The sequence below is a fragment of the Populus alba genome, chromosome 4, assembly GCF_005239225.2.
Source record: "Populus alba chromosome 4, ASM523922v2, whole genome shotgun sequence".
Taxonomy (NCBI): domain Eukaryota; kingdom Viridiplantae; phylum Streptophyta; class Magnoliopsida; order Malpighiales; family Salicaceae; genus Populus; species Populus alba.
Window position 1 is genome coordinate 642,499 of NC_133287.1, and position 26,123 is coordinate 668,621.

General features: G+C 32.2%; 3 protein-coding genes across 3 annotated transcripts; 2 read left to right on the plus strand and 1 right to left on the minus strand.

Annotated features, from left to right (window-relative positions):
• The first annotated feature begins 1,168 nt into the window (after positions 1-1,168).
• LOC118050897 (probable pectate lyase 16) lies at positions 1,169-3,509 on the plus strand. Its single transcript, XM_035061364.2, has 4 exons — positions 1,169-2,325; positions 2,405-2,508; positions 2,600-2,738; positions 2,948-3,509. The coding sequence occupies exons 1-4, from the start codon at positions 1,612-1,614 to the stop codon at positions 3,164-3,166; spliced, it is 1,176 nt and encodes a 391-aa protein (XP_034917255.1). The 5' UTR covers positions 1,169-1,611; the 3' UTR covers positions 3,167-3,509.
• Positions 3,510-4,677: 1,168 nt separating this feature from the next.
• On the minus strand, positions 4,678-6,200 carry LOC118050894 (uncharacterized). Its single transcript, XM_035061363.2, has 3 exons — positions 5,216-6,200; positions 5,090-5,134; positions 4,678-4,979 (listed from the first exon to the last, which is right to left on the minus strand). Exons 1-3 carry the CDS (start codon positions 6,042-6,044, stop codon positions 4,852-4,854), a joined length of 1,002 nt encoding a protein of 333 aa, XP_034917254.1. The 5' UTR covers positions 6,045-6,200; the 3' UTR covers positions 4,678-4,851.
• Positions 6,201-22,067: 15,867 nt separating this feature from the next.
• Positions 22,068-24,737, plus strand: LOC118050883 (probable WRKY transcription factor 31). Its single transcript, XM_035061352.2, has 6 exons — positions 22,068-22,560; positions 22,661-22,762; positions 22,863-23,030; positions 23,149-23,544; positions 23,633-23,746; positions 23,855-24,737. Exons 1-6 carry the CDS (start codon positions 22,207-22,209, stop codon positions 24,530-24,532), a joined length of 1,812 nt encoding a protein of 603 aa, XP_034917243.1. The 5' UTR covers positions 22,068-22,206; the 3' UTR covers positions 24,533-24,737.
• The last annotated feature ends 1,386 nt before the right edge of the window (positions 24,738-26,123 follow it).

Genomic DNA, 26,123 nt, shown 5'->3' on the forward strand with positions numbered 1-26,123 from the left:
TATTTCAAGCTATATTTTGCTGCCTGCACATTACATAACACACACACACACACACACCATGAAGTTTCTTAAGATATTCCTTTTACTAGCAATGGTACTCGGGTGTTTAGCCATTACCCTTTCTGCTACACCGTCTGAGGAAGATCAATCGTCTCTTGACTTCATTAATAATGATGACGAGGGAAATTCTGATCTTCCCTGGCCTGAGAGCGAAGAAACAACTTCATCTTTGCGAGGGGCAAACCGGTTTCTAGCTCAGAAAAGTCGGGCTGTCATGACATGTGACAAGTACCCTAGGGTTTGTCGTGCTAAGGGCAGTCCCGGGCCGGATTGCTGCAAGAAGAAGTGTGTGAACGTGACGACAGACAGGCTCAACTGTGGAATGTGTGGTAAGAAGTGCAAGTATCCTGAGATTTGCTGTAATGGGCAGTGTGTGAACCCGATGTCTAACAAGAAGAACTGTGGGGGCTGCAGCAACAAGTGCAAGAAAGGGAGTAAATGTCAGTATGGAATGTGCAGCTATGCATAGAAATTGTTCCATGAGATTTGTTTATTATTTAAATATGTAAGAGGGATACCCTTAATTCTTGATTTATTTCATGTTGATCATATTCACTTGCTTGTGTAAGTAAGTTTAGTTTAATGATTCTGTTTTCGGTATTTTTCTTTAATAAATGAATTAAGATTTGAGTTATATAGTTATAAAATAACATTTCAGAAAGAGATATTCTTATTGTATAGTCCAAAACTCAGTGAAGCTCTTACTATATTGAAATCAAAGATTTCTCCAGCTAGTAAGTATGACTATGGCATGAAAATTTACTATTATTAAGTGGTTAATGTTTTTATGTCAAAGGGACCTTCCTTGACTCTTTCGGAGAAACCTTAAATTAGCTTTAATCATATTACCTAATTGAGATTAAAAAAAAAAAAAGAAACAGAATCTTTATCAATTGGGTCTCACATTTTTCTGATATTTTCAATTAGATTGTATAATACCAATTTTTATATATTAGTTTTTCACGAATACATTTTGAAAATCTCATCATTTATAGCATAAAATATACATATTAGACGAAATAATATTAATAATTAAGCATTTAGAAAAGGACTCGATTAAGAATTATTTAAAACATTTTAGACCCAATTAAATTTTTTTAGTATTTTTTTGAAATAAAAATATTTAGACTTTACTATTAGGATCATACATGTTTCTAGCTAACAAATCTATGTATTATATTAAGAACCCTATTTATGTAACAGCCGTAAAGGAGAAAGAGATGCAAGGTAAAAAGGACCACGTCAAGAAGTAGCAAATCTATATAATATAAATATTTCTCCAAGAACATTCTTCTCATGTGATGTGACTCGAATCAAGGAATATATTGATGAAGATCCTTGATAAATTGCATATCATGATCTCCCCATAATATATCTATATTGAAGGCTTTGGATTGGCTAGGCAATGACTTTGATCTCTTGAAACGTCCACGTTTTGTCTAGCCATCAAAATCCTAACAAACAACTTAACCAAATCGTGTTAACCACCTTCTTGTATCTTCTTTATATAATCCCCTTGTTCTATCCATTTGCACCACCCAACCACAAACGATGGCCTCGCTAGCTCACGTCTTGTTGCTTTCATGTCTTGCTACATTCTTTGCTTCAACCTTGCAGGATGATTCACTTAACAAGCCTAAATCCTTATCAGGCTATCTTCCAAGAAATTATAAGAAAGTCCTGAATACCATCGACTCATGTTGGCGGACGGAGTCCGATTGGGCTACCAATCGTCGTGCTTTGGCCGATTGTGCTGTGGGATTTGGCCAGGCTGCAATCGGAGGGAAATATGGGAAAACATACGTCGTCACTACTCCGGATGATGATCCGATAAATCCGAAACCAGGCACGCTTCGGTATGGTGCTATCCGGACTGAGCCTCTTTGGATCATTTTTGCCAGAGACATGGTTGTTACACTCGAAAATGAGCTTATGATAAATAGTTACAAGACTATAGATGGGAGAGGTGCTAATGTCGAGATTACAGGCGGGCCGTGCCTAAAAATTGAATATGTTAGCCATGTTATCATACATGGGATTAGCATTCATGACTGCAAGCCAGGTAAAAAGGGGCTTGTTAGGAGTAGTCCGACGCACGTTGGAGAACGCCGAGGTGCTGACGGAGATGCCATTGCCATCTCTGCATCGTCTAATATTTGGATTGACCATTGCTATCTTGCTCGCTGCATGGATGGCCTAATTGATGTGATTCATGCTACCACTGCTGTCACTATCTCTAACAACTATTTCACCGAGCATGATAAGGTAAGAAGAAAACGTTTCCCCTCATTAGCTCTAGCTTAAAATTTCCGATCACGGTCACTAACCAATTCGGTACTAACAGGTGATGCTGCTAGGACACAACGATAAATACACTGAGGATCAAGTTATGAAAGTAACAGTTGTCTTCAATCATTTTGGCCCTAAACTCAATCAAAGAATGCCAAGGTGAGTTGATTTATATATATTATTAAAATCCCATGACATTTATCGCTTCAAATATAATGCAAAAATTGTGTTCAAATTAAATTACACGCAGAGTAAGGTTTGGTTATGCCCACGTTGCCAACAACAGATATGATAAATGGCAAATGTATGCCATTGGCGGCAGTGCTGGTTCAACCATATTCAGTGAAGGGAACTACTTCATTGCTCCTGACATTTCCTATGCCAAAGAGGTGCGCATATTTTTTTTTAACAAGAGAATTTATTACATGGACTTGCTTCATTGTTTTTGTTCAATGCACCAACCAATTACAGACTGTAAGGTTCATTGCTTCGACAAGCTAAAGCTATTCTAATCCAACGTACTAGATTCATGTAAAAAATTTGTTGTCTTTTATTAGCAAGTAGCACTTACTAAGAAAGAAATGTATTATGCCTGTAGGTTACCAAGAGAGAGGTTCATGGTGGTTGGAAGAATTGGAAGTGGAGGTCATCCAAGGATGTATTTATGAACGATGCTTATTTTGTCCAATCTGGTTATGGAAGGTGTGCACCACGTTATTCCAAAGCCCAGTCCTTTACAGTTTCTCCAGGAGCTATGGCTCCTGCTTTGACTTCTGATGCAGGCCCTTTAAGCTGTGTTGTTGGTGAAGCATGTTGACACAAGGGACAAGCTATTTTCTAGGCCAGTATAGCCTACTTGTTCTTTACAATATTTCCTTAGATTTCTTTTATTGTAATGAGCATTTTCCATTGTTTTTTTATGGGTTAATTGTAATAGAAATTTGAATCCTTTGTTCTTTAAACAGATAGTAATTTGTATCATGGTCCTCCTACCATCTATAATTAGAGAAATGAAAGTTTCTATGTTGGAGTCCAAACAGATTGGAGGGCGAAATCGAATACTAAAATTAGAACCCAGATATAATTAAAGATCCATATAGTATGATAGAGATCATTGTATATAAACTTATTATACCTTATTGCCACAATAAGAGATCAGACAAAAATTCTTCTCTATCTTGCATTAATTCTTGCCATATCCAATGCACACTTGGAATGATTTAGTAGATTTTCCAAGCTTTATTTATAATTTCAGAGTAGACTTGCTATGTCAGTGAGTTTTTTTTTTTTTTTTTTTCTTTGGGATAGACAAGTCAACCTGCCTGAGCTCGTGCAACCACGTTTTGTCCAGCACCAAATTCTTAACAAGCAACTTAACCTTAAATACAAATCAAGTTCTTTAGCCTCTAGATTGTGTGACCCTCCTTCTCTTGTTCTATAAAATTTTCTTCTTTTATCCATTTTCTTGAATCATCAAGCACTCTAGCCATGGCCTCGCTATGAAAGTAACCATGGCTTTCAATCGTTTTAGCTCGACTTATTAAGAGGATGCCAAAGGTAGGAGAAACAATACATTTAGAGAAATAGAAAAAACGAGGCATTGTTTTGTGATATATAGTTATAACTGGATATCAATCATAATTTTATTTTATCTGTCAAATCTAAGATAAGTTTTGGGGCATCATGTTGCAGGGTAAGGTTTGGCCAAGCCCATGTTGCAAAGAATAGATATGACGAATGGAAAAAGTATGCAACTTGTGGGGAAGTGCTAATCCAACCATTCTTTAGTGAAAGGAACTACTTTAAATCTCCTCGAGATGATTCCACGCAGGTACAACTAATTAATTATTCTTAATAATATCCCATGACCATCATGCAGAGAGCAAGATATTCTTAATTATACCCTGTATATGTACAAAGAACTTGTCTTTAATTCATACGGAGAATGTTTCTTACATGACAGGTTACAAAGACATGGCTTCTTGGAAAGCATGTATAATAAATTTAGCACTTTGATGGAATTGTACAGGGACCATGCATGTCTGCCAACACAGTTTTTTAAGAGGCAGTGTAAAGCAAGATGAAATCCACCAAAACTTGATGCTCCAGTTAAAGCAAGTTTGTGATCATTATTCATTATAATGGTCATCATAATTTCTTCACTTTTGTTCGGTTCATAGTCTTTTTTTATTTTTAATTACTTTTATTCAAGGTGTGAGCAGGATCAACCTAAAATCATGTTGCTTGAAACAGTGTGATCAAGTGACAATGCCAACTAAGCTCTAGCTCTGACCAAAAAGGGGGGGGGAGTAGGAAAGTTGAAAGAAATTGTGAACCCAAAAGCAAAAAATATCTTATATTACTGTATAAACAGTTCAGGATAAACATAGAAACGAAGAGAACAGGTTCATGAAATGGCTTGTTAAAGTGCTAAAGGCAACTCAAAAAATAGAAAAAGAAGAAAAGAGAAAGTGATGGCCATTCACTTCTGTTGATTTGTTTTTAAAAGAGCCTATTCTCATTGCTTTGAACACCACATGTTACTGGTGCTGCGGCTCTCACTTTCTTCCAATACCATAGACCAGCACCAATCCCTACGGCCCCAGCTGCCGAAACTCCAGTTACAGTCCCTGCAAATCACAATAAGAAACATCAAAATAAATAAGCCTGATCTTTCAGTTCAATATCCAAAACATTCCCAGAAAGTTTTACAACTATGTATCAAATCTTAATACTCCACCTGCAATGACTCCTGCCTTGCTATGGCTAGTAGTACTGCTGTGATCTGCACACAGATATAAACAACTGTTGGTTTGTGACATTTTCTTTTAAGAATGTAGATGAAAAAGCTTGAATACTAACATACCATTGCAATAAGTTGTGACATTTGATCTCTGATTGCATAGACATAAGAAACTCTGTGATTGGGTGTCAAATCCACACGATCCACCTCCTTTCTTCATGTCTTGACATTGAAGGCAATCTGTAGTCACTGGAATATCAAAATCAACTCTAATACCATACTCAGGTACTTGATCATCAGGAGCATTTACACCAGTCCTCCAATAAATACTAGCATAACTAGCACAATACTTCAACATCAGCCTCAACGATTCAGTCGCTTTCGGCAAGTAGGAGCAGCAAGAACTACCACCCAATGCAGTAGCACATCCTGGCAAGTGCCTGCAAAGATAACTAGCACTATCACATGTTGAGTCGCACCGATCAGGAAACCTCTCACAGAAGATAGGCTTTGGCTGAACAATCACCCTCTCTTCGCTACAATTGAAGAAGAGATAGTCATTTTGAGAGGAGAGTGTTAAATGTGTGCTTGTGTCAAGGCTAAATGGCCTAGTTGCACGAAAGTGATGACCATCTTGACAACTCCACATGAATGGATCAGTGACTATCATGTGAGGATCCGAGTAGCTTATGCTACGAACTTGGTATCTCCCGGAAGGCGTTCGAAGCTCAAGAAAGCCCGAATCGGAGCACACAAGTATGTGTCTGTAATATGGACTGCCACAGCCATCATCAATGCCAAAAGGGTAGCTAATCGGAATAGTTCCACATGAGGTTCTGCAATGGCCTGCAGCTTGAGCTTTTGTGAGGAAGAAATATGGAAAACTGAATATAATGAACAGGAGACAAAAAGAATGATGAAAACAAGAACACGAAGAAGGGTTATAAGCCATTAGAAATGTGATGGAAGTTTTGAGTGTTTGATGGTTAATATCAAGTTTGTATGGTTTAAAGATAGCGATGAGATGAATAAAGGAAGGCTAAATGAGAGTCGCAAGAATATATCTCGGAAGTGTTCTTTTTCTTTTTCTTTTTACTTTTGTTTGCTTTTTATGCTTGTTACTTTGTTTTCACTTGTTCTTTGCTTTAGGGTCTTAGAAGAGAATCTAGAGACAAGAGAATGATCGATGGAAGAGCATCAAGATGCATGGAAGTGACAGCACCAAGAGGCTAACCAACAGGGCTCATGAAACTCTGGATTCTTTCATCTTTGGTCCAGAGGCTGTGGTCTGTTGACTGTGGACTATGTGAAAGCATGAGATTACCATATTCAAGCCCAATGTAAAGACATTCAGTGGAGGTCCATCGCTGTGGACCAACACTTCTCACATAAGGAAAGAGTTAAGCTCGTAGAGAGTGTTAAATGTGTGCTTGTGTCAAGGCTAAATCTTGGTTAAAGAAAATATTATAATTCATAATTTTTTAAAATTTATTTTATTAAATTATAATCATAAAAGTTACCAGAATATCAAATATACTCCAAGCCAACCATTCTGACTAACCTAACTTGATGATAACCTTAATTGAAAGAACTAAGACAAATTCAATTAAGTTAATTACTAAAAATTCTTTTTACTTCAAAAAATACTGACAAAAGAGGAAAGAAAATGAAATAATGAAAAAGAAGTGTTTGATTCTAAATCTATGCACATAATCACTTTTATTTGTTGTATTGAATATTACTTTTTTATGAAATTATAAATAAAGAAAATAAAGATTGATGCAGTCGAGTTTCTTAAGTAAAATTGTATCATTCTTGAAGTCATTCCAGCTGTAATAACTTCAAAGTACAGGTAGCAAACGACACATATATTTCAAGTTAATTTTTAATACCTTATTAATTGTCCAATATAGTTTTTTTTAATGTATTCTATTAAGTATCTCTAGAAAATGTAAAATTGAAATAATAATGAAGTTTCTTAATTACAATCAAGTCATTACAAAATTTAATCTTTTTAATACTATTTCTTCAAATTAAAAAAAAAAACATTAAAGAACAAATATATATATATATATAACAACATTAAATATAAATATTCTTATATGACTCAAATATAAAAATTAATCTCATAACAAAAAAAAAATTCAACCGCTTGACCTAGTGAAAATATATTGTAACTTACCATTATTGTTTTATGGTTTCCTAGTATTAAAACATCATACAACATTTATTTAGTCTGATTTTTTCTTTAATTGTAGTGACCCCACTGTTCAATCGTTTGACTTGGTGGTTGAACCAGTATCTTCTAACCTGCTTTCTTTTAGTTAGCTATAAATTAGATTTATTAATTAAACCAAATCGTTTAAAAAACATCTACTTGGAGGGAAGTACATTAGCTGCAACAAAATAAACACATCATATTTTTTTAAAATATATATATAATGACATGGTTTTCTAACTTAGGCAGTGTTTGGGTATGTTGGACAATGATAGACGGGACAAAAAAGGTTTTTGTAAAATTATTTGGTGCATCTTTGAATAGTACAAAAATTAATTTTTGTATTCTTCAAGGTTATTTTAGTAGAGAAATTTTTGTCTCATTAAAATAAGTAGGGAAAGATTGTCAAATTCTCTATATATCGATTAATTTGGTTGATCCAAATTAATATAAAAAAAAATAATTATTATCATAGTTTTAAAACTTACTTAGAAATCAATAGGGGTAATATATGGGTTACAAGTCGAGTTAACTATTGACCAAGGTCAACATTAGAATAAAATAATTATTATCATAGTTTTAAAACTCAACTTGGAAGTTGACTCGAGTCATGGGTTGAGTTGACCATTGACCCAAGTTATGGGTTAAGTTGACCATTAACCCGGATTACACATGAGGATAAAAATGATCATTATTGTAATTTTAAAACTCAACTCAAGGGTCATCTAAGAGTCAGGACCAAATTACAAGCTAGGTTGACCATTAACCCGAATCAATATAAAAATAAAAATAGTTATTATTATAGTTTTAAAATCCAACTCGGGAGTCAGCCCGAGTCACGATTTGGATTAATCATTGACCTAAGTTAATTTAATGATAAAAATGATTATTATCATAGTCTTAAAAATCGACTCAGGGGTCAACCCGAGACCAAATATGGATCACAAATCAAGTTGATCATCAACTCAGGTCAATGTAAGGATAAAAATGGTTATTATTATAATTTTAAAACTTGACTCGGGATCGACCCAAGGCCAGGTCCAAGTCATAAGTCAGGTTGACCATTGACTCGGACCAATGTAAGGATAAAAATAATTATTATTATTATAGTTTTAAAATTTAACTCGGGAATTGATCAAAGTTCAGGCCCAAGTCACGAGCCAGGTTAACCATTGATCCAGGTCAACACAAGGATAAGAATTATTATTATAGTTTTAAAATTTTACTCAGAGGTCGACTCGAATCATGGGTCGGATTGGTCATTGACTCGAGTCAACAAAGATAAAAATAATTATTATCATAGTTTTAAAATTCAAATAAAAGATCGACCCAAGACAAAGTTCAAGTCATGGGTCAAGAAGATCAATTCGGGATTGATCTAAAGTAATATAATAATAAAAATAAGTATTATTATAGTTTTAAAAATTAATTTAAAAGGTTCAATTTAAAAATAAAAATCAAGTCACGGATTCAGAGAATCCATTCAAATACACACAAATTAAAAATAAAATTGAAGCAACTTTTTTTTTTTTTCTTGCCTTTCCTTTCCGCTGGATTCATGCTCTGCATAGGGTCATTACCTACCATTTTGCGTGACAACAAAGGCGGTAAGGAAATTCTATTCCAACTTGAGCTGTGATGCTAGCAGCAGTCAGCAGTCAGCAGCCTCGTTGTCTGCAGCCTCATCAATTAATGCAGCAAATTGAAAAGGCCTTCAGTCACGCAAACCAAGCTAAAAGAGTCACCACAAGCTCATTCAAACGGTCAAAAAAACTAATAAATATGGATGCCACTGTTTTTAAAAGGCTGGTTAGGAGTGTGGTAGTGATTGCTTTTCAAATAGCTTTTCGTACTGAAAAGTATATCAATAATGTTTTTTTATTTTTTAAAAATCATTTTTAATATCAGCACATCAAAACGATCCAAAAAATAAAAACCACACTCAATTTTAGCAACAAAAAAAAAATTTGAAATTTTCCAAAAAACAGGTTCAACCTCAATACCAAACAGACACTAAGTAATCACTTCAAAAGAGCGGAGTGGGCTTCAAGATGCATGTATGTGGCTGATAATTATGTGGGTCACGGGTGGGTTGACATGGGGTCATGGTTCAATATATATGTTACTGTTCACATGGTCTCGAGCTGCTCGGCCTGGCCACGACTGCTACTTTCTTATTGTGTGTTTGGTACACATTGAAAAAACTGCCTGCATACTTTGGGTTAAAAATCAAATCAAAAGGAGGTCCTGAGTTTCAGACCAAATCCCATGAAATAATATGAAAGGTACCATGAATCTGCTAGCTAGCTAGGTAGCTTTATAGGGAAATTTCCTGCTTCAAAGTCCACCGAAACTGCCTGGTTGTCTATGAAATTATAGTCTCATATGGACAAATATTCTTCCATTTTGACAGCCCAATACGTACCCTTTAATGCCATACATCTTATCGGTGTTTATTTATATAATTCAGTAGAGTTTGTACTGATAGTTATATCTAATATCATTTTTTATATTTTATAAATTATAAATCAAATTCCCTTAATTTTTTTGGATTAGAACGGGGTGGATATATCTGGTTTAGCTAAAAAAATTTAATTATAAATATTATAAATACCTACAAGTTAAACGTATATATATCGCTAAAGTTTCATAGCTTGGTTTAATTAGAACAACGAACTCAATAAATTAGCCTATGAAAAGATGAATTTAGTTGTAATAAATAATGAGTTATGTAGGAAATATGGCTTCAGTCAGGTTGATTATATGTTAAAAATCTTTACCCTTCACTCAACTCTTGATATTCATATTTTAAATTTATTTATTTATTATATTTCACGTTACATATTGATTTTTAAAAAAAAAAACCACAGCTGGTACGTCTAAGTTACAACTTCTTGGTTGATTTTAAAAGGCCAATAATTAAGAGAGGCCACATCATAGCCGACCTTAATTTCTTTTCCTTTTAGCTCATGTTGAATGAAAAGGATTTTCAACCCATCAAAGAACAACTTAGCATCGTGTAGTACTTTCTCTAAAGAAGGAGCGTTGTTGGGACCTTGGAGCCTCAGAATTCCATACTCAATCAAATCACGACATCATTGGATACTTGTCTTTAAATTACCTTTAATTTTAATTATATATTTACCATATTTAAACTTCTTATTTTCCACGTAGATCTTTATGTATTCATAAAATATATGCCTCTTTCATTAAAAAAATTAATAATTAATAATTGGCAAGTATTTTCTCAATTCTCCCCTTTATACCATATACTTGGTACAAATTTCATGTACTAAATCAAAAACAAGTGTAAATTTATTTTTGTTTTTTTTATCAAGATTGAGAATTTACCTATATTTCAGTAAAATCATCTTCACATCAGGAAATTTCAAGTTATCAACTAAACATGTTATATTTCTATAAACAATCAATTCACATTCCATTTATTATTCAATTTTTTTAGACTCGTTACATAACAATTTCTCCCATCACATCAATTATATTTTGTATCATATATTTAACTACTACATAAATTAAACTAAGATTCATCCACAAAATAATTGGAATATGAGAACATATAATTTAAACTAAGTAACATTTAACTACTATGTTCAAAATTAATACAAACATTATCAAGGAAAAATTATACAATAGGTAATCATGGATTTAACTAATATTTTAATCCAACATCTCATAAAAATTCCTAGCATAATAATAATTACATTAAAATAATTAAAATATATGTTATCATCCCCAAAATTACACAAAGTATGTATCATTGGTTATGTTATAAAATACAAATACCAGGGCTATATAATCTACTAATCCTAACGAAACTGCAAGGACCCTAAAGTCATTTTAAACCATAATTAATTAATATAACATAGTTTTTTATTTCAATACAATTTATTGAATTTACTGAGTAACTAAAGCATACACTTCCATTAACAATTAAGTTAATAAATAAATTAATTCATCTTCTTATTAATTACATCAATCCCTTAAACATTTAAAAAATTTACTCCTTAACTCGAACCCGGATAATAAACCCTCTTTCAAGGTATATAGTGTCACAACCTAGAATAAGGTACTAATCCTTAAACCAAAAAACTAATTATTCAGCTCAAAACAGGAAATTGATTATCTAGCTAGAACAAAACACTAATCCTTAAACCAATAAACTAATTATCCAGTTAATAACAAGGCACTAGTTCTTAAACCAATAACTAGTCATCTAACCTAGAATAAGGCATTAGTTCTTAAATCAAGAACTAATTATCCAACCCATAAAAGGACAACAATCTTATATCAGATATTAATATAATATAATAGTAAGGAATCTACTTTGATATTTGTAATAATTTTAAATAAAGCCAAATTAATAAGATGTCATACACCTATATAACATCTGAGCTCTACGTGTGAGAACTTGTCTTGGTACACCATTTATAATCTCTTCTGCAGTTTTAACAATTCAATGTTAAATGTTTTATATCTTTGTATTAGCTTCATTTTACACAGCAAGTCAATCCATAAACAATTATTATTACAATAACATTCATTTATCTTTGGTCTATAACACTGGAAAAAAAAAAAGGATATGTTTTCTACTTAAAATTCTCAAAACACAGTTACCAATATTTAATCATCCTATGTTACCAATATTTAATCATCCCATGATTAATTCATTGTAAGTTTTACCTTTTTTAAACATCAATTTATTCTAACAATCCACCCCTCTTAATTTCTTTAGCCTACCTTAGTATGTTTTCCTTCCAATTAACCACTATTTTTTCATCTAATCAACAATCAACTTTTAACCACATCACTATAAGTATTACATAAATAAAATTCACTCTACTTTCATTAATTTCTCAAAAAAATTAAATTCCTAAAACATTGAAATTCACATTTATTAAGTAAAATTGAAGAAATTAAAAGTTTGTTGGTCAATTGAGGGTTAAATTGCACAAATTCAGAACCAAGAATCAAAATGAAAAAGGCGGTCAACTTTAGAGCTAACATTTGAGCTTGGCAAGGATGGTATTGAATTGATTCTTAAAATCAAAATCTTAATTAAAGACCCAATTGAATAAATTAAAAATTGAGGATCGATTTAGAGACAAAGATTTCTAAGGCTATTTTGTTTTTAAATGCAAAAATGATGTTGTTTCATTTAAATATCAATATAAAAATAGAATAAAAAACTATATTTTTATTTAATATCGGAAATACATCTTATATATAAGTTTATAATTCCAGATACTAAAAAAAGACAAAATATTTTTTTTTTTATCTGAGATTATGCATTTATATGCAAGACATTTTTTATATTAAATAAAAAGATATTTTTTATATATTGATATTAGAACGGTTAGGTTTTTAATATGATAAAATAAATATCTCCTTATTGGGAAGGAGTTTTCTTTGACTATAGACATACCAACAATTAGAAAACATGATAATACCTTCATGAAAAAATTATGAAGCCTAATTAAAAAAAATAATCAATTTAAAAAGGACCTAAAAAATAAATAGAGTCAATTCGGGTCAACTTACTTCAATCACAAACCAAGTCATGATATTTGGATAACTTCATAGAGAGAAAATAAAAAAATAATTATGAAACCCAATTTCTAACTAACTTAATGTTATAGGATGAAATAAAATAAAATCAATTACAAAAGGTAGAAAAAAAATAACTCGGGTCAAATCATTTTAACCTATTAAACTTGTGACTTGGATAATAAGTTATGATAAATTCATAGAAAGCATTAAAAAAAGAGAAAATCTCATTTTCAATAGATATAATGTTGAAAGTTGAAAAAAAAAAAAAGAATTTAAATCCATGAGACTGATAAATAACCCAATAGAAAAAAAAAATTTATAAAGTATAATTTTCAAAATAACCTAATATTGAAGTATAAAATTGAAAAAAAAAAAAAAAAATGCAATTCCAATGAATACTATTGTATGGGTGTGACTAAATAATTTAACCACACCCTTTAGTGTTATGCTAATAATAATAATAAAAAATCTCACTTCCAATAGATCTAATGTTAAAGATTAAAAAAAAAAAAAAACCCTAAATCTATGAGATTGGTATATAACCAACAAAAAAAAAATTATGAAATATAATTTTTAAAATAACTTAATATTGAATAATAAAATTAAAATAATAATAATAAAATAAAAGATTGAGTTGGTTAATGATGAAATTTAAAAAACAAATTTCTATGAATAGTGTTTTAGTGTGTGTGACTATAGAGATTAGCCACACTTTTAAATGTTTTTTTTTTTAATATACATCCTTATGGGCTATTACTCATAGATATTAATATTAAATTTGGTTGGTAGGTTTAACCCGGTGATCTGTCAACCCGAGACCTAACATGGACTAGGTTTAAAAAAAAATTAGGTGAAAGTTAACTTGGTCAACCCGAGACCTAACTTGAAGTAAGTTTCAAACTAAATAAATCAGGTAGAAATTGACCCAATCGACCTGAAAAGTTAATTCGTAAAGACTGTTTGTTTTGCGTTTCAAAAGCGTTTTTGAGAAAATTTGAATTTTATTTTATTAACTTCAAATTAATATGTTTTTAGTGTTTTCAAATCATTTTGATGTGCTGATATCAAAAATAATTTTTTAAAAAATAAAAAAAAATATTAATATATATTTTGGCACGAAAAGTTATTTGAAAAGCAACTATAATTACATTGTCAAACAAACTCTTAAACTGGTCAACTTTTAAAAAATTAAAAAAGAAACATCATTTTAACTGTGTGTGTTTTGAAATGACATTATGAATGAAATTAGGATGGGTATAATAACTTTGGTATTACAGAGTGGGGGATCAACATGTCTAGGAGCTTCCTACAACAAATTGTTGGGCACCCATGTAAATGACACCCATCATTTACAAAAGATTGATTGTTGTAGCTAATAATAATACTATGTTCGATGAGCCAACCAATTCAGAATTTTTGGGCTACATATATAACTGGATTTATTTCACAATAATATATAGGATCCGAATTATTTATTTTTCCTCACAGCAAACTATGTGATGAACAGCTGCTTCTAATTTGGCAAAACAAACCGTTAATTTTTTTTTCTTTGAAAAACCAAAAAACTAATCATAAGGAACACATCCTTTTCCACAATTCCGCATCAAATATGAAGAAAAAATGTCCACTTCCAATGATCTAGTCAAATTGTTTCGAACAAATATTTGTCGTTTCTTCTCATTAATTATACTATACGATGATGTTCCTTCACGTATTAATATTATTATGATATCTTTCGATGGTATTACAAACCCTTAAAACTCCTTCAAATTGATTAATTTTAATCATGTTTTGGTAGCTAGTTCATATATAGCATCATTAATTTATTCCTCAAGAGAGAATCACACCGATGTGGTGACAAATTTTCTCGCTTAGATCGTGCCCACTAGCCAGCTAGCTAGCAAGTAATTGATCATTTAAAAAAACCCATGCCACCATGCCTTAATACGAATCCAATCTAAAGACAATGCAAGCATGCATGAAACATCAAAATAGTTAGGTATCAAAAACCTCGGGTCTTGTCATTTCCTCCCCTTAATGTATATAAAAATGTGTGGGAAAGACAACAAGAACAGGACCAAAATGAGGACAAGTTTGGTGTTTATTTGACATGAGTGATGGGCTCCTTTCCGTCTTTCAATTATATAAAAGAGAGCACCAGCAAATTGGTAGGGTGAATTGTCAAAATACTCGTGTCATCCTTTTTGTCGGTCTTAAAGGGGTTTGAAAATAAGAGGAATGTACGTATTTGAACCATGTAAACAAACAAAAGAAAGTTAAAAGCAGAACAAATCGAAGATCTTGAAAAGGTAAAAAACGACGTCGATCCCAATAAAGAGAAGTGTTGAGGTTATTACTCAGCAAAACTACCATGCTTTTTTGTTTGGTAAGAAGAAAAATTAGCATTCCTCTCTGTAAGAAAAAAAAAAATAATTGCCTTAATAAGCTAGACTTGAAGATTTCAAAACCAATATTCTAGCTTCACATTTCTCGGTGATGTCTCCATGTGTTGCCATTAGTCAAAAACTTTTTATTCATACCCACACACGCATTCAAAGACATGTGATTATGGTGTTGTTTGGAATTTTGTTTCAAATGGAATTTCTTGAAAATTTGAATTTTTTTTAAATTTATGTTTTTATATTTTCGAATCGTTTTGATATGCTGATGTTAGAAATAATTTTTTTAAAAATAAAAAATTAATGTATTTTAAAGTAAATTACACTCTAAAAAACAATTGATATTAATCATTTTCTCAAACATCTTTTGTATATATATCTCAAAAAAAACCAAAGCATATGAAGTTTGATTAATTGGCATTTTGATAGATAAGGATTATATTATTAAAATTAATTTTGTTCCTTATAATAAATTAATATAAGTTACATTGACAAATTAATTCACATTTTCTTTTTCTTTTTATATAGTTGGAGGTGTATTCCTACGTACACAGACAATTCATTAGGCCAACACGAATAGCAACAACTCACTAGTTAAAAATAATATATATAATTATTTTTTTAGATCTGAATTAACAAATTAAAATTTTAAATTGAATGATTATTTCATTCTAATCGAGCATTTCTCTTACAGGATATTTGTATTTCTAAATATTCATATATTAATATTAAACCCATAAGTATTAGGATTCAATCAAAAAAAGAAGAAGCAAGTCTTCAAATTCCCAATGTTTGAGATGTATTTTTTGAGAAATAAAAACAATAAATAAATAAATAAAAACACAATAGACATGGTATAATTTTAAAACTATTCGGAGTAATTGGGTGAGAGGTTAATCTAAAACAAAGTTGTTTAAAAAAAATAATTAAACGATATTATTTTTTTAAAAAAATTAAAAAATAATAAATGAGTTTTGACGGAGTGAGTTTATAAGAATTAATTTATTTTTTTTTTAATTAAAACAATTAATATTTTTTACTTTTTAACCTAAATAAATTCAAATATCGAATCAATCATGTCTAGAATGGATCCATAGAATAATAATGGCAAGTCAAATGAGGAGCAAGGAATGGTGAGAAAAGTATCTTACATAGGGATTGCTTTGCTACGTACGTAGCTAGTGGCGATACCCAGACCTGTTGTCTGAACGAGTGAATGCCGTTTCTCTTATGGCTCTTAACTGGTCTGTGTTTTATTTTCAATAATCCAAGCTGTCAAAACCTAACCATCACCAAATTTCTACGTCATGTAAGGAAACCACGTGAGGCAGGATCAACATGGTCAACGTAAATCCCAGTCAACTATTGTCATTTTCTTCTCTGTTGATTTTGTTTCCTTGAGAGATTGAAATTCTCTGTAATTGTTTTAATTAGAAGGAGGTGTTGGCATTATTCATATTAATTAATTCGTTTCCTTACTTGCTTCGTTGCTTCATCTAATTATCTATCTTTTGTTTATTCTCATGACCTACGTAGCTTCCTAGCTAGCTAGCTATATATATATATATATAATTTAATTTATCCAGTAATTATTGGGGCATTTTTCAAACATTGCGGTAATTAAGTCATCCCAGCCATGGCTATCTATTAAGCCCGCCTGACCAGAGATGAAGTTTGGATTATAAGTTAGGGAGGTTCACCCAAATAATTAAAAAAAGAAAACTCAAAACAATTCTTATTTTAAAAAATTATTGGATTTTAATCATGTCAACTAAATTAACTCCAAATAATATTTTTTAAAAACCTAACTTGAGCTAGAAGATGAGTGGACCGAATCGCCATTAAAGCTGTAAAGCCAGAACATGTTTAATAATAATTATTCCAACAATGCTAATATATATATATTTTTTTGGTAACCTGGAATATCCGGGTCAGATTGCGCGCACCACAACTAATCCCTAAGCTCATTGAATATCCTGCAAGCCTAGTGAGCATGTAAGGCACTACAGGGTTGACAGGGGTACATAAGTGGAGCTTTAATTCTGGTGTAGAGGAAGGGAACAAGTCCCTTCAACCACTAGGTCACAACAATGTTAATATTGCTAGCAATAGTCATTGCTGTATTTATTGTGATCAAGACTTGTTTGAAAATCAATTACAATAATTTTGAAGTGATTGATGTACCAACTAATTAATTAATAGGAATTTAAATCTACTAATTATCTTGTTGTAATAATTAAATAAGTTGGATGCAGCAAATTTTCTTTTATTTTCTTTTAGCTTTTGGCAAATATAAAGTAAATGAAATGGTAAAACGTGGGGGGCTCAAATTTAGCCATTAATTTGAAAGCCCACATTCATGGAAGAACACAAATGGTACCGCAAGAAAAGACTGATGAGATTATTTAATAGCTGCAATGGAAGACCGTGAAAGTCTTGGCTGTGGATAGTTGAAGAGAAGAACATCGTTGGTGATCATTTCAATGTAGTCTTGTTGATTAAATAATTATGAATTTAAATTTTATTATTATTATTTTATTTAATAAAAATTAAATATAAAATAATATAAATATATAAAAGTTTCAAGTTTAAATTTTTTTAATTTAAAGGAATGTATTAAAAAAAATTATATAAACTATATTTTTAAACCATCCTTGATATTATAGCTTTTGGACGAGATGTGCTTGTTGACATCGTTGATATTCGAAAGAGGAGTGTAAACGTAAGAATGAGGGAAGTAATTGCCTACAATATTGGTTGACTCCAACAAAGTATATGCCTGTCTCATGCATGTATTGACATATATATAAGACATCAAATTAAAATACTGGCTAGAGATGAACAAGTAAAAGTAAAACAGTGCATCAAAATAAAGTTCAAATTAAACCAAGACAAAATTAGTTGATTAAGCTATTCAAAGATGCCTTTGCAGCTTAATTGGAGCCGCTAATCACAATAATATTAATACTTGTACATGTATATATTTCTAATAGAATATTTAGGAATTCATTAGCATGAAAGATCGATGATTTATATCGAATATTAGATATATAGGGCATGTAATGCACAATAATTAGTTATCAATATTTTAAATCAGGCTCTGTTAATTATTTGTTATCCAACAAAAAAACATCATATTTGAAAACAAAAGAATAAAGAAAAACCCAGTCTGTAAAAAAAAAAAAGAATTGTTTTTATATTTCACTAAATTATGAAAATAATTAAATAAATTGAAAATGTTTTTTTTTTTTTTTTATGATTGCTATGTACGTACTTGTACATGTATTTCTCTAATATGTAGACTGGGATTCCTCCAATCCTGCCTTCTCCAATAGCCTTTAATGGTCAATATATATGATTTCTAGAATATTATCCTTCAAATTAAGATATTTTGGTCTATTTAAAAAGTCATCAATCGAAAATTCATATACATTGACAATTATACGTTGGATTGTAAGTCAATCTGTATATAAAAAAGACACTTCAATTTTTTTATATTTAGAATTTTAATTAGAACAAATTCGAAAAATAATCGCAAGGCAATATTCAATAAAGTGCTCGATAAACGAAACACTGAAAGCCCAAAATAATAATAAGAAAAATATTAATGATTAATTTATTAATTTTACTCTAGGCAGAATCAGAACAAATGTTAAAAAGACTCAAAATTAAAGGAAAACAAATTAAAAAAGAAGAAGAAGAAGAAGAAGAAGACGAGGCTTCCATGTCATTTCGAGTTCTCTAAAGGTTGTCTTTTCATTATTTTGAATCATCCTTTGACTATTTTACTCCAAGCAAGCCTCATGCTCGTTTGTACGTACGTAGTTAGGCACTGTATTTCAATCTTGGTTCACACACACACACACACACACACACACACACAAGACAGATGCCTTCTATTCTTTGTCTGAGAATAAAGCTTGATCGAACTTAATTATACGAACCAAGCCCCAACTTTTCTCGATGTCTTTGAATAGAATCTCTCTTCTTTTTGGTGGCCCCTTTCCTCTTTTTCTTTGGGCGCAACCACAATTTTCTACCTAAATCAATGTCCTCGTTACATGCATGCAATCAGGATAAACTGTAATCTCCACTATTCAATGGATTTCCATTCCAAGTCCAATTCACGAGTTTGGTAAAAAGGGAAGCTTTGGAGAGCAATATTTATACGTTTTTTAGAGATCGATGATAACCAAGGGCTCAATTGGTGGCCACCGCTTTCCCATGTTAATTAGTAATGTTTTAAAAGTGACATTGAAGTTTCTTCTCTCTTGAAAACTCTAGTTAGTCAAGGCGAAGAATGGTAGATACTTAGGGTTTAGGATGTATACGTACCACGTAAGCCAGCCGTTGGCCATCATCGTTTTTGTCTTGTCTTGAACCTCACGAGCAAGATTTTCAAAAGGTACCATAAGTGAAGGAGAAAGAGGAGTAAAGCAATTGAACGTCATTAGATGTTGAAAACCCGTGTGCAATAAAAAGAAGAGAAAGCTTGGGTTGAGTCTTAAGTCAAGAAATATGGCCACGAGATGTATACATCTAACAATGCAATGAAAGCAAACACGTATGTCCCAAAAAAAAGAAAAAGCTGCTAGCAAAGCTTTCAATAGATGCAGAAATTTGTAAACAAATTCTTCTATGGTCAAAACTTGAGGCTACAACAAACAATAGCTAGCGAGATCTTAATAGATTTACCATTAGTGAATTGTGATATAGGATGCAAGTATTTGTTTTTGTATTATAATTTGTTTTTTCATTTTTTTGTTTGAAAATATTTTAATTAATATTTTTTTAATAATTTTGATATATTGATGTTAAAAATAAAATATTATTTTAATACATATTTTAATTTAAAAATATATTTTTAAAAAAAACATGAATGTAAAAGATTGAAAAAGTTGGGATGTCAAAACGTGGAGATAGCTACGTAATAGTAACTCGATCAAGTTACTCTCATTTAAACATAATTTTTTAAATAACATTTGATTACTATTTCCAAAAAAATGAAAACAAAAAAAAAATCCTTTCTTATATTTTTTATTTTAAAAATACATAAATTTACTTTAAAACTAAAGAAATTTATTTTATATTTTTAGTCAAATATTTTTTTTTCCCTTAGAAAATCTTAAATTTTCATTATAACATCTACCTATTTTTATTTTTTAAAAAAAAAAAAAAAACTATAATAGGATAAACATGGTGGAGACTTGAGAGGCGTAAAAAGAGAAGCTTGAAAGAGAGAACTAAAAAGCCATAGCAAGTGACTCGGTCCCACTGGTAAACAAAGAACATAGTTACCGGGGAGCAGATCTAAAACGTGGGTGACTTCATGTAAGAATGGGACCCACCATTAGACTAGGCAACTGTCCAACCCGGTCTCCAGTCGTAACCAAGCCTGGCCGTCAATCTCGTTGACTAGGCTTCTCCTGCTCTTACTTAATAAATAAAATATACAATATTTTAATTGGCTCATTGAATTTCATCACGTGGAATACGCCGCACAATAAGGGGCGGTGGGATTCAGAAATATTTTTTCTTTTTCTTTTTTTTTTTTTTTTGATTTATGAGAAAGAGTCAAAAGTCTTTCTTGATGAAATGTAGACGAAACCTCACTATACAAATCTTGTCAACATTTTATAAATTTTGCTTCCATTCAACCCATGCCCAATTCCATACCCGGATCCATATTTTAATTTTTAATTTTTTTAGTCATCATTAATTATTCGTATTTGAATTTTTTTGGGATAATCTTAACATAATATTTATCAATAAATGGGTAGAAAACATCAACAGTTGAAATTTGCCGACACATAAGTTTACTAAAAATTCAGGGAGGTTGAAAAGTCAATCTGTGCTCCATCTCTTTTATTGTAGAATGGAATGAGAGGGAGATGGAGACGAAAAAAACGTATAAATCATGATGGTTTCTCTAAAACCCACTTGAGAGACTTGTTAGAGACATTTAAAAACAAATAAAAAAAGTTATAGTTTTTTCATAACAAATATTTTAAGAAAATTTTCAACGAAATTTAGATAAAAACTCTAATATATATTAATTAATCAAATATTTTTAAAATTATAATTAAAATAAAAATACAATTTCAAAAACATCAAATTGCAAAGGGATGTGTGCCAAACGTTATTCTCATGATCTCACCAATATTTGACAAATGCATGCAATTTTTTAAAAAAATAACAAAAAAAATCATAAATACACAACGTATGTGTCATATATGGATACCAATCAGATTTTAACATGTGATCCCGAATAATTTTATACCCGTGATATCTAATCTTTTCTTATTTTTTAGTTAAATTTTGCCATTAAAATTAAAAAAAAAATTATAGTATTCAAACTATAAAATTTATCGTATAAATACCATAAAATCTCTCGCTAAAATCTATTTTTAACACTATAATTTTTATTTTTTATTTTTTTCAAATATTAGCATCAAGATATTATTAATTAGAGGTCAATGGCAAAGATGGATTATCCACTTAATCTATATGGGTATCCATTAACAAACCATTTCTTGCCAAGTCACTAAAAGTCCAAACATCCTGCGGCAAGGCTACCATAAGAATATGCCATTACTGCCAGCTGGAGAAGTCCTGACGCACCACCTGACGCAACCAATAAAAAATCCCATCAATTTCTAAATAAATCAAATTTGAAATTTCAATCCAAAAAATAAAAAAATAAATAAACTAATTTTTATTTTTATTTTTTAAAATAAATCTCTCTCTCTTTGGTCCACCCTTCCAACCCTTTTTATAGCCGAGCTCATTGCACCGGTAAAAGACTTCAAAGACTTTGCCCACAAAACACACACACAGACAGACACCTCTCTCTTTCTCTCAAGAAATCTCTCTTCTTTTCTTGCGTTTCTTCTTGTTACCTATTTTTTCACTCTTTCTTGCTTTCATTTATGGACAAAGGATGGGGTCTTGCTCTTGCTTCTGATCCCGTTTCTGTCTTCTCTAGCAACAACAGCAACAACAGCCCGGTTGGCTCTTTTTTGAAGGTCAAAAGGGACTTCAGTTCTGATCATAACATGGCAGATTCTAGGAATATTAATAATGGTATGTTTCAGTTTCCGGTTAGTCTTTCTGCCGGCAAGGAAGAGGTATCATCTGCTGCTGCTCATGAAGTAGACTTCTTTAAGGAGAAGATCAATAGGGTTGATATTGGCCATGATTCTAAATCCACTAGTGTTACTGTTAAGAAGGAGAATTCTCTTGCTGAAGCTGCTCCAAGGTCCAGTGCTGCTCTTGATGTAAATGTAAGAGAAATATATATTTACCTTTTGAATTATGGCTTAATTATAGTTTTTCTACAAATAGAGATATTGATTATTATCTTTTTTTGGTTTCTAAATATAGACTGGATTGCACCTTCTAACTGCTAACGCTAGAAGTGATCAATCAACTGTGGATGATGGAGTTTCATCTGACGGTGATGATAGGAGATCAAAGAATGTTGAGGTAATAATTAATTAACAAGATTAAAAAGAGGATCGATTTTGATTTATTTTTTTATTTTTTGAAGACTTCCCACTTAAGGATTTTTTTGTATATGCTGCAGCTAGCACAATTGCAAGTGGAACTTCAAAAAATGAACGCAGAAAATCAAAGGTTGAAAGACATGCTTAGTCAAGTAACCAACAATTACAGTGCCTTACAGATGCATTTTGTAGCATTGATACAACAACAACAACGGAACCCTGGAGTTGAAAGCGATAAAAAACAGGAGGTGATTAATTTTCTGTAATTATTACAATTCCAAGCATGTGTTCTTGACATGATGATTGTATTACACACTATGCTTGCTGGTCCGAATAGCTTAAATTATTTATTTTTGATGTGTTCAGACTGTGGATGCAAAATCTTCCGAGGAAAAGAAACATGAGATGGTGCCTAGACAATTCATGGATCTAGGACCTTCAGCTGAGACTGATGAGATATCCAATTCATCGTCCGAAGAGAGGACTCGTTCTGTAACACCTCAAAATCATTTCGAGGTAGCTTCGACGAAAAACAATGGTAAACTTGAGATGGTTCCACATGATCAAGAGAATTCTAGTTTCCGAGGTGGAAAGAGATTTGGCGGAGACGAGAGTCCTGAATCAGAATCACAAGGCTGGAATCCTAACAAGGTTCAAAAGTTGAATCCTGCTACTCCTGCCAACAAGGCTATTGAACAATCTGCCGAGGCAACCATGAGAAAAGCCCGTGTCTCGGTTCGTGCACGATCGGAGGCTCCCATGGTATGTAATAGCTAGACTTGTTCAAGATTAATTTTCATTGAATTTTGAATTATTAGTGTGGAACTAATTAAAGTTTGATCAATTCCAGATTTCCGATGGCTGCCAATGGCGAAAATACGGTCAGAAGATGGCGAAAGGAAATCCATGTCCGAGAGCTTATTATCGGTGCACCATGGCAGTTGGTTGTCCAGTTCGCAAACAAGTATGTTTGAGTCCATTTCTTGATTATCACTTGAAATGATTTTGTGTCTATATTTCAAGAAAAATCATGGCTAAAACTAATGTGATTTAATTTGATGATCAATTGCAGGTTCAACGTTGCGCGGAGGATAAGACAATCTTGATCACAACTTATGAAGGCAATCACAACCACCCTCTACCTCCAGCTGCAATGACAATGGCGTCAACAACAACAGCAGCTGCAACTATGCTACTTTCAGGATCAATGTCAAGTGCAGATGGCATGATGAACCCAAATTTGCTAGCAAGAGCAATACTCCCAGGTTGCTCATCAAGTATGGCAACGATTTCAGCTTCAGCCCCGTTCCCGACCGTAACATTAGACCTCACTCAAAATACAAACCCTCTACAATTCCAAAGACCTCCGACACAATTCCAAGTCCCTTTCCCAGGCCAGCCCCAGAATTTTGCCTTAGTCACAGCTCCACAATTGCCTCAAGTTTTTGGTCAAGCCCTATACAACCAATCAAAATTCTCCGGTCTCCAATTGTCTCAAGACATAGGGTCATCGCAATTAGGCCACCAAGCTCAACCCCAAATATTTCACTCAGGACAACAACCTTCCCTGTCTCATGACACATTGAGTGCTGCCACTGCCGCCATCACCGCTGATCCTAATTTCACTGCAGCACTTGCAGCTGCCATCAGCTCCATCATTGGCGGTGCTAACAGCAACTCCACCACCACAACCAACAACAACAACAACAGCAGCAATAGCAATGCCACCAACACAAGCAACAGAAATTAATTAGACATGTCTCTTATTAATTTTTTTGTTTCTTATGAACAGTTAATTAATTTCTTTCTTTTCTTTTTTTAATCCCTTTCCTTTTAAGGGATGAGAATGAGGTTCAGATGTTCATATTTTTCTCTTTTTTTTTTTTTTTCTTGGTCTTTGTTGTGGGGGAGGGGTAGAAATCAAGTAAAAACACAAAGCTTCATTCTTTTTGTCATTTCATGTTCAATAATCTGTTTCAGATTTTTCAGTGAAGAAGATGATCATCAATATACAAAAAAATGATCAGCATATAAATTTCCCATCTTCCATTAATGATCAATGTCTTATCCATTAATTGCTCCCTTAATTTCTTTCTTGTTTTCATACCCCAATGACTTGTTTATTCATCAAACTTGAAAACAATGTGCGCAAGAAAACAAAAACAATAAATTACAAGTCAAGAAACCAACGAATAAGGTTTGAAGAGGAGCCATATGCTGATCTAAGCAGTCAAGAACTACGGCTAGACCAAGAACAACTGTTTGACACGTAAAATGTTTGTGTTGTAAGACAGAAAGAAGGCTTAGCTAGGCTGCAAGAGTGGACTTTGAGGAGACTTCTAGGCAACCACAACATGTGGGGGGTGATGAATGAAAGTATCAAAGTTGGATTGCGAAAGCTATCTTCCAGGGTCAAATTTGGACCAATAAAGAAAAGAAATAATGGGGGGATTTGGTAAGTTTCGTGGAGAGTGGTGAAGAGGGACTAACTTAATTGGACAAACTAGGATACGATTGCTGACTTTCCATGCAAAGTATCCTTCTTGATTGGTTCTCACTGACATCATGGCGTTGTCATGTTGATTCAATCATGTGAATATATATTATATAAGATTTTCACTTGTTCTTGGATAATTGAACGTGGAGCTTGGTGGGTCACAACCGTACCTCTTCAACCTATCCACCGTACATGGAAGGACCTTTTACTCTCCTTAACTTTACCAACGGTTTTCGCACATGCTTTCATGTGATCCGAGGACTTGCGCAATATCCATTATTTCTGATTTTCACACCATTTTAGTTTTTTTTTTTTTTTGTTTACGTGGTGTCCGGGCCAGCTTGCATGTACCACGACTAATTCCTACGGCTCACTGAATATCCTTACAAACTCAGTAAAGCATGTAAGACACTACAGGGGTAACAAACATGCACAATAAAATTTGAACTCTATGCAAAGAAAAGGAACAAACCTTTTCATTGCTAGGCCAACACCTTAAATGTACTATTTTAGTTTTTATTATTTCGATGGATGATGATGAAACTCCCCTCTCCCCTCCCCCTCTCTCTCTCCATGAAACTGTTCTCTTTAATCATCCTTTGCAAAACTCTCAATTTTCCTTTAGAGGGAAAAAAAAGAAGAGAGAAGTAAATATTAAGAAAATACTTTCAGCTATGATTTTGACAAATTAATGAAATGAGCCTAGAGGTTTCGGTGTGGACTTGCTTGATTGTGTTGCTGATGGGGTTTTTGAGATGATTTTTCACGATCTCTGGCTTTGAAAATCACTATCGACAAATTTGAACCTATAAGAATTTACGTGCATGATTTTTTTGAGGTTTGA

Excerpts from the sequence above, each read along its gene's own strand:
- LOC118050897 (XM_035061364.2), top strand. The coding sequence starts at position 1,612 with ATGGCCTCGCTAGCTCACGTCTTGTTGCTTTCATGTCTTGCTACATTC. Across the intron at positions 2,326-2,404 it reads ATTTCACCGAGCATGATAAG|GTGATGCTGCTAGGACACAA; the intron begins GTAAGAAGAAAA and ends CGGTACTAACAG. Across the intron at positions 2,509-2,599 it reads CTCAATCAAAGAATGCCAAG|AGTAAGGTTTGGTTATGCCC; the intron begins GTGAGTTGATTT and ends AATTACACGCAG.
- LOC118050894 (XM_035061363.2), bottom strand. The coding sequence starts at position 6,044 with ATGGCTTATAACCCTTCTTCGTGTTCTTGTTTTCATCATTCTTTTTGT. Across the intron at positions 5,135-5,215 it reads TGTCACAACTTATTGCAATG|ATCACAGCAGTACTACTAGC; the intron begins GTATGTTAGTAT and ends ATCTGTGTGCAG. Across the intron at positions 4,980-5,089 it reads CAAGGCAGGAGTCATTGCAG|GGACTGTAACTGGAGTTTCG; the intron begins GTGGAGTATTAA and ends TGTGATTTGCAG.
- LOC118050883 (XM_035061352.2), top strand. The coding sequence starts at position 22,207 with ATGGACAAAGGATGGGGTCTTGCTCTTGCTTCTGATCCCGTTTCTGTC. Across the intron at positions 23,031-23,148 it reads AAAGCGATAAAAAACAGGAG|ACTGTGGATGCAAAATCTTC; the intron begins GTGATTAATTTT and ends TGATGTGTTCAG. Across the intron at positions 23,545-23,632 it reads CACGATCGGAGGCTCCCATG|ATTTCCGATGGCTGCCAATG; the intron begins GTATGTAATAGC and ends GATCAATTCCAG.